Below are 9,409 nucleotides of genomic sequence, written 5' to 3' on the forward strand. Positions count from 1 at the left end.
TTAGGCAAAACTGGAACCGGAAAATTTCTAACTATACCCAACCCTAGTCCTGATATGCACTTCGTTCTGGGGACCAAATGTTCCCATAAGTATAGTAATACCAGTAAATGTTTACCTTGTGGGGACATATTTTGGTTCCCATGAGAAAACAAGCTTCTAAATCATACAGAATTATCTTTTTTTGAAAATTTACAAATGTAGAAAGCTTTGTGTGATGGGTAGGGTTAGAGTAGTGGGATAGAAACTACAGTTTGTACAGTATAAAAACCATTATGCCTATTCAATGTCCCCATAAAACATGGAAACCCAACATGTGGTGTGTGTGTGACAGAGAGAGAGAAAGAGTGTGTGTGGTCAGACACTTAATGATTTCACAAACTCCTTCAGTCATGCTGGGATTTCACAAGACGCTTTGCAGTTGCACGGGAATTTACACCGCTTCAACGGCGGTTTACAGCAAAAACATCACCCAGAAGTGAGAAATAATATATATATATACAGGGCTTGACATTAAGCCTTGACATGTGCTTGTCCTTCGGACTAATAAATCGGTCATGCACTTGTTCGAGTCAAAAGGTTACTTCTACTAAGTGTTCTATCAGGTCTTACTTTAATTTGCATATTTGTGACATTTTCCCTCTTCATTCTAGGACAATTTTTACCTTTATAAAGCAATTATTTTCTTAATCTTATTAAATGCATGTTATTTTTCACGTCAAATTCTTAAATTTTATCAATAAATTCAGTTAAAATAATAAGGCACTATAGGTAGGGTCCTAAATGCAGTTTTAGTTTTATTGATTCAGTTTTTTTTTTCCATTTAAATTTAATTTTAAATTTAATAAGTTTTAATGGTTAATTGAAATTGTATTCATCAAAAACCATGTCTAATTAATTGAGTAATAGTCATGAAACTTACACAATTTAACAGCAATTTATTAAAAGTTTAACAAAAAAATTTATTTTTAATGCCCTATGAAATGTTTTTTTTTTTTCTCAAATTCAGTTTTATTTTTTCCAAATTATGTTTTCCATAAATTTTCTGGATTCCATTTTAATGGTTTCATACATTTTAAAGGGGTCCTATTATGCTCTATTACAAAGTCTTGATTTTGTTTTGGGGGTGTACTAGAACAGGCTCTCATACTAGGTTGTTCGAAAAACACATTATTTTTCACATATTTTACATTATTACACCTCTCTCCTCAGTCTGGCATGAATGGCTCGAATAGTTCCTGTATCAAATGAAGGCCCGCCTTCTGAAATACGAAATGTGCTGTGATTGGTTAGCTGGGCCAGTGTGTTTTGTGATTGGCAGCACTCTGCGCCTAGTTGGGAAATGTCATGCCCCTTACCATAGCCACCTGCAGCTTCAATGTAAATATTGCGTCAAAATCAAATCAATTTGAGCGCCATTTAAACCCGGATGATTGTAACCACTCTAAAGCCTCAAAAGCATCTCTAATTAATTGAATTTATAAAAAAAAGAATTATCATATTTCTGTACAAATATGTAAAATTTTCTGGTAAATAAATTCTGGTAAATATTCCTTAATGTTTTTATAATATTATTATTATTAGTAGTAGTACTGTCATTACATTCAGTAATATATTTCTGTCACAGTTTCTTCAAGTTAAACCAAACTTTTTTGACTTGTGGATCACTTTTGACTTTTTTAGATCACTTGTGGACTTTTTAACTTGATTTAACTATTTTGACAGGTTGCTGTGAAGACCTTTAAGTTTCTGTTTGTATATGATATGATGATAGTTTTTCTCGAAAGAAACGGTAAAATTCTCATAAATTGACTCTCAGAGTAGTTTTAGAGATTATGTTCATGTGTTCATGTACTCCCTATATTGAGGCGGCAGGGGCTGAAAACAATGCAAGCGTCATGCACGCTTCAGTAACAAAACCGCACATCTGGGGTTACTGTGAGTAGGGCGGATAGGGCCCTACACTGTAGGGTTGTTACTATTCAAATTAAATCAGTATCAACAAAATACATTGATACTTTTAAATATGAAACCAAACTTCCAGTAGGTGGCAGCAAGTCACTGTCTTAATGAGTGAGTCATTGAGTCATTAATTCAACTGATTCATTCAAACAGCTGATTCATTCAAGAATGAATGGGATTTTTCTTACAATAACAGTGTTAAATACACATTGATCAGTGTAGAAATTGTGAAATAGAATGAGATTGTGAGATTACCTGTTTTCCCTATCAGTCATGTTCAAATTATGTCACTTTCTGTGTATCAATTTTATGGAATGTTCCTTTTTTTTAAAGCAGGAAATCATGTGCTAATAGGTTTGCGTAATGCAGCTTAATATTGTTTTGGAAATGTAAAAATGTATGACACTGAGAAGTATGACACTGATGTGATTGGTTGGATCAAAGATCCCTGTGAATGTTTGTTTAATGTCAGATCTGGTTTAGAATCAGAATGAGCTCTATTCGCCAAGTGTGCACAACCACACAAGGAATTTGTTGTGGTTTCCAGGAGCTCTGGTTACATACATACTTTCATATATAACACTAGAGAATAGAAAGAACATTTAAATAAGATTAAGAAAAAGAAAAAAGAAAAGAAAAGCAATATACATATAGATCAGAAGGTTTATGTACAGATGTGTGTATAATGTACTGTATATACAACTGTATGAATAAAAATAAGTATTGACATATAAATATCTATTATTTGCCTAACTCTCAGGTGACATAAACACTACAAGAGTACTGGATTACAGGGTTATAAAAACAGGTAGTAATTGGTGTGCTAGCTTTTTAGGGTGGAGATGTCCTGGGGAAAAACTTGCTATGCCTAGATGTTCTAGTGCACAGAGATCATAAGATCTGCTTGAGGGTAGAAGTGCAAAAAGGCTGTGGTCTGGTTGAGAGGGATCTGTGATGATGTTACTTACCTGTTCATTCTGGAGATGTACAAGTCCTGAAGGTTGGGCAGGTGAACACCAGATATCCTCTCAGCTGTTCTAACAGTCTGTTGCAGTCTTTTTATATCTGATTTGCTGGCTGACCCAAACCAGACAGCTATAGAAGTGCACAGAACCGACTTAATAACGGCGAGTAAAACGGTCATCTGCGCCTGTGGCAAATTGAACTTCTTCAGTTGACAAAGGAAGTACAGCCTCTGCTGGGCTTTTTTCAATGTGAGTGTCCTACTTTAGGTCCTGAGAGATGGTAGGAGCCCAGAAACCTGAATGACTCCACTGCTGCCACAGTGCTGTTGTGTGTGTGTGCAGTGTGACAGTGCTCTCTAGTGGACACTGAGGGTCACGACTTATTCACATCCAGTGATGACGATAATGATGATAATGATGGTTGTGTTTCAGGGTGTGTGTTTGCGGCTCATGCTGTGACGTTTGAGGTGACTGATGGAAACTCCACCTGCATTAAAGCAGAACTCAGCGCCTCCTTCAGCATCTCCTACAACGCCGCCAATGGAACGGTACCACACACACATACACACACATGCAGACACGCACGACACACACACACACACAATACACATGACTCTTACACACACACACAAACATTCACACATTTTTTGACACACTCTATATAAATATATTTATTTAATTTATAAAATTTTTGAAATGTTTCGACCCTATGTCTATTTCATGCCATATCAGAGTGAATGAACAGAGCTCACTTCCGCCTTCACCTACTGCTCTGAGTGTGTGTGTGTGTTCACTACTCTGCTGTGTGTGGGCACTTGGATGGGTTAAATGCAGAGCACAAATTCTAAGTATGGGTTACCATACTTGGCCTACACGTCACGTCATTACTTAAGTAAGTAAAGAAAAGGAAAGGAAAAAAATTTATAAAAAGTTTTTGTTAAAACAAATATGCTTATTTGTGACCCTGTAATTATATTTTGCATCACATGTGGACCTGGTAGACATTATTCTTTTCTTTTTTTTTTGCACATTTGCTGTCTGACTTGAGTGGAGTGACTTTATGCTAGGGCCAAAATGAAAATCTTACATTTGATTTTTTTGATGCTAATATATAGGGTGTTGTCCTAGATGCAACACTGTGCATTTTGTCCAGTGTGTGACTGGCATATTTTATTTTTAATTAGATAATCATCAAGTGTTCTAAAATATAAGCACAAAAAAAAAATCAGTGAGAGTATACATACAATATATACATACGTATGTGATTTCAATTGTAGATATTTAAACATTGCCAGGATGTCAATGCCTGGCATGAAATGGTAACACTTTACAATAAGATTCCATTTGTAACATTAACTAAGGTTAATAAAAGCCGTAGAAGTATTGTTCCTCGTTACAGTGTGTTAATTTCAACATTTAGTAATGTTAATTTGCATCTGTTAACATTAGTGAATGAACTATGAACTACCATTAATGATCAGTGTATAAATAATATTTAATATTTTATTACATTTATTCCTTTTTTATTTATTTATATTTTGTAATAAAGTTCAGCACTATTTGAGTGTTCATTCAGGATCCATTTTAAAAACTATCGGTTGATTAATCGGTTATCGGCCAGTGTGGTCCAACCTAGTTATCGCATCGGTAAAATCCACATCAGATGACCTCAAATATAAATAGTCTAGGAATGTTCTAGTTTTAAACTTCAAAACTGTTAAACTGATAATCAAATAATTTTGTAATTGTGATTACTGATTATGATTGTCACCATTCGAGATATTATATTTATTTACACTAGTTTCCTGACTTAAATTATTATATAAATAACAGACTATACATAATAAAAAACAGTAAAACTCGAAAGCTCAAGCAGTGAAATTCCTGATAATTGATTCCAATAATTCCATGGTTGCTAGGTTAGGAAGAGTAAGTCAAACTCTGGCCAGAAAATGTATCCTTTTAAGAGGGAAGCTCTGATAGGGGGATTTAAACTTTTGACATCTTGCAACCCCAAGCATGAAAACTCATGGAGGTTTAATAAAAACAGTCAAATATTTATTTTCCTTGTTTTCCTTTTTGTTGAAGAAAATGTAAAGAGATTTATTTTTTTTAAATACATCTTAAGTCATTTTTTGTCAACAATTTTGCATGTTGATATAGTCACATTGTTTAATGATTTCAGTGTTGTCTCATCGTTGTTTTGGATGAGTGTCTGCTCACAGGTGTTTCTCTCGCAGGAATTGTGTCGGTGATGACGAACGCGTCGGATATCTCGGCGAGGCTGAACAGCACTTACAGGTGTCTGAGCTCCATGTCCGTCAGTCTGAGCACCGAGGTCAACGTCACCTTCTCAGATGTTCGCATGGAGGCGTACATGAACGGAGCAAACCTCAGCACAAACGGTACATGATGGTAGCATGTGACCTTTTTGACATTGAACTAAGTATCATTTTACTTCTTCTTGTTAATCCCACATCAAATGTTGGTTGCCCAGCATACACAGTGGCATAAATCATGCAGTCCTCTTACATGTAAATGAATCATCCTTCTGAACTGGTTCTTTTCAGTGAACCGGTTGAACAGGTTATTGAATTTATTGTTTGAACTGTTCATTCTTGAATCAGACTGATTGAACTCTAAATTGGCCTTTCATTCATTTGTGGCTACTAATGGGGGCTGCTGAGTAATCTGATGCTCAGAGCCGGAGTGAATGGAGCGCCTGACTCATGCAGGAAAATAAACTTGCTCTAATAGATCTATGCAGCAGCTGAGTGCGTAAGTTTACTACACCCTCAGAGTCTGCAAAAATGTGCATCATTTAAAAAGTAAATAAATAAAAGACAGTTTTGTTATTTTTATCTAAAACTATTAAAAAAAACTTTGTCAATTGAAATACAGCTAAAAAAAATATTAGATGAAAAACCTGAAGATGAAAAAAGAGAAATTTTGCCTTGGCAAATACTTGAAATAAAAGTTGAACTACTAAAATGACTAAAACTGAAGTTAAATAACAATAAATAAAGGAAAAAAACTAATGATAATGACAAAAGCACATAAAATTACTAAAACTTAAACAGAAATTTAAATGAAAACTGAAATTATGAAAATAAAAGCTAATTCAATATTCAACATAAGCAACATTATGTTCTAATATTACATGCCATGTGTGTATGTATGTGTATATATATATATATATATATATATACATACACACACACACACACACACACACACACACCCACAGCAGTCCATATTAGAAGAGGATGCAAACTCCCTCAAATGTGTGTGTGTGTGTGTGTGTGTAAATTCTAATTCAAATTATTAATAAATACTATAATAGTATATAGGGGTGGGCGATCTTCCAAAAACATCTGAATCGTGATCTTCCCAATTTTGAGATGTACTATGGAGAATATCCAGAGTGGAACAAGCCTATGACTTACCTATTTGCACAGTTTAAAAAACACAGTATTGCATTAAACAATCAGTTGTCAAAATGGTCATTAAAATCTGTTAAAATTTAAAACACTGCATGAATTTTACATTGATTCTTATTAAAGTTATAAAGTGATTCAGTCAAGAGCAGTGAGGGATTTTCTCTGTCTTTTGTTGTTTGATTAACATTAATGACAGACAGTTATCCTTAAAAAGGGTAAACCTCCAGAATCCTGCTCCTCATACAGACCTATAGCCTTGCTGAATGTCGATCGCAAAGTACTGGCCAAAATTTTGGCTGTTCGTTTAGAAGGCATACTACCATTAATTATTAAAGCAGATCAAACTGGTTTCATAAAAGGACAAAATTCATGTGATAATGTTAGGCGTCTTTTAAACATAATTCAGGTGTTTAAGCAAAGAGGGGTGGATGGCTTGGTTCTTTCATTAGACGCCGAAAAGGCCTTTGACCGCATAGAATGGCCTTATTTATTTTCAGTACTGATAAGGTTTGGACTAGGAGACAATTTTGTAAAATGGATCAGAATATTGTATGATCATCCACGGGCTGCGGTCGTTACCAATGGGCTTTCGATCGGACAGTTTTATTACATATAGGGGGACTAGGCAGGGTTGCCCCCTGTCACCCCTCCTCTTTGCGATGGCACTAGAGCCACTGGCAGAGGCTATTAGATCATCTACATCCATTCAAGGTTTGGCTATAGGTACTACACAGCATAAAATAAGCCTGCGGATGACGTTTTGTTATTTTTATCTTCACTTGAGTTATCAGTACCTCCTCTCATTAATATTATTACTCTATTTAGTTTGTTTTCTGGATACAAAATTAACCTAAGTCTGAAGCCATGCCTCTTGGTTGCTTAATTGATATGCCAAGTACTATATCTCTGTTTCCCTTTAAATGGTCCCCTGCAGGATTTAGATACCTGGGAATCTTTGTGACTCCTAACTTTAATCAGATGCATAATGAATTTCATGCCCTTGTTTGAGAAAATAAAACAGGATCTTGATCATTGAAACTCCCTTCCAGTTTCATGGCTGGGTAGGATATCACTAGTTAAGATGAATGTTCTTCCTAGGTTGCTTTATCCTATTCATATGATCCCAGCTGTGTTCTCTAAAAGGGTTTTAAAAGATTTGAATGGATGGTTAAGCTCTTTCATATGGAGCAAAAGACGACCAAGGCTTAAGATGTCAGTTTTACAACTGCCAGGATTTAAAGGGGGTTTAGATCTACCCAATATTAGAACATATCAGTTAGGTGCTCATTTGAGAAATATTTCTAAGTGGATAACAAAAGATGTCTCCTCAGTATGGTTCGATATTGAAACAAGTTTATCCAAATATTCATTACCAGACCTATTGTTTTTTAAGTTTTAAAATCATTAAAGAAAGTTGTGTTAATCCTGTTACGCTTAATACACTTAGAGCATGGCGGCTAGTTAGACGCCTGGAGGGTAGGTCTAAATTTACCTCTGTATTTTCTCCAATTTGATATAATCCAGATTTCCAACCAGGAATGATGGATGCTGGCTTTAAGCTCTGGTGTGAAAAGGGCATTGTTAAGCTACAAGATTTGTTTATTGATAATAATTTAATGTCATTTCAACAAATAATGGATAAATGAGTTATCAAAATCAGAATTGTTCAGATTTTTACAAATTAGGCATTTCATCCAATGCCTAAGTAAGTACAACTTTGAAAGACAACTTTGAAATAGCTCCAGTTGAAAGACTGCTTTTTCAAACAACTGGGAGAACATCGATTAGCCTTTTCTATAACACTTTATGCTTTATGAATGGCACTGACTCACAGAATATTAGGAAGAAGTGGGAAAAGGAACTATCAATTCCGATTGATGAGGATGTTTGGGAGGCAGTCTGGGAGGGTGCTAAAAAATATCAGTCTGTAACCGTGCAAGAGCAATTCAGCTGAAGATACTGCACAGGCTACATGTATCTCCTAATCGCAGACATACTTTTAACAGTTCCTTTTCCCCATTTTGTCTTAAATGTAAGACCGAAATTGGTACTCTGACCCACTGTTTATGGTCATGCCGTTTGATACAGGATTACTGGTGTAAAATACTTAGAGAAATGCAAAAGATTTTGAGTTTAGATCTAGATTTAAACCCTTTGTCATTGTTACTAGGATTGCCTGATAGTAAGGTAACTTCTCTGGCTAACAGAAGGCTCTTTAATGTCATGACATTTTCAGCACGGAAAAACATTCTTTTGCAGTGGACCTCTGATAAAGCCCCCTCTGTGAAGGGCTGGCAAAGTGTTAATGGAGCTATTACCACTGGAATACCTTACTTGTATAAGAGGGTAGGGCTGTCGCGATTCGTCGATTTTATTTGACTATTCGATTTTTTTAAATCCTCGACTTTTTTGCTCGCGTCGACTAACCGGCAAAATACCGGAAGTGGCGCATTTCACGGACGAGAATCCATAAAACACATTATAAGACTGTTTCCCAAGGCTGCATAGTATATTAAACCCATTTAAAAATCATAATTAAGCATAATTGTGAATTCACAAACGCTCATCGCGGTTTCAAAATAAAAGCTGAAACCCTCAATCTGAGTTTACACCTTTTGATGTCCACATATTCGTTTAATTACAGCGGCTATAGCATTTCTGTCCTAAAGAAATGGCCAAATATTAAAGATTAAGTGGTCATCTGAATTAAATTGTGCTTGGTCAATATTAAACAAGTATTAGATCGCACAAGTAATGTGTAAAAATAATCATCAGGCCTTTGGCGCCCTCTGCAGGCCTTTGTTGTAATGTGTAATGTACATTAGATTACCACAAAAAAATTTATTATAATTGTAGGGGCCTATGAAATCCGTTTTATTTCCAAATTCAGTTTTTTTTTTTTTTCATTTTCGTTTTTCTATACTCTGTTTTAATGGTTAAATTAAATTTTATTAATCAAAAAGCCTGTCTAATTAACTAAGTTTTACAGTATATATATATATTATGTCACGATTTAGCTAAGTAAGTGTGTGTGTGTGTGTGTGT

The 9,409-nt window shown here is 35.1% G+C and overlaps 1 protein-coding gene across 1 annotated transcript in view; it reads left to right on the forward strand.

Annotated features, from left to right (window-relative positions):
- lamp1a (lysosomal associated membrane protein 1a) overlaps positions 1-9,409 on the forward strand; it is a 38,883-nt gene that overhangs the window by 16,825 nt on the left and 12,649 nt on the right. The window contains exons 2-3 of the mRNA XM_016561495.1: positions 3,357-3,472; positions 5,110-5,329. Of these exons, the coding sequence (XP_016416981.1) occupies positions 3,357-3,472; positions 5,110-5,329 (336 nt within the window). The remainder of the gene's footprint in view (positions 1-3,356; positions 3,473-5,109; positions 5,330-9,409) is intronic.

Source organism: Sinocyclocheilus rhinocerous, unplaced genomic scaffold, assembly GCF_001515625.1.
Source record: "Sinocyclocheilus rhinocerous isolate Xijiao unplaced genomic scaffold, SAMN03320098_v1.1 scaffold589, whole genome shotgun sequence".
In the NCBI taxonomy this organism is placed as follows: domain Eukaryota; kingdom Metazoa; phylum Chordata; class Actinopteri; order Cypriniformes; family Cyprinidae; genus Sinocyclocheilus; species Sinocyclocheilus rhinocerous.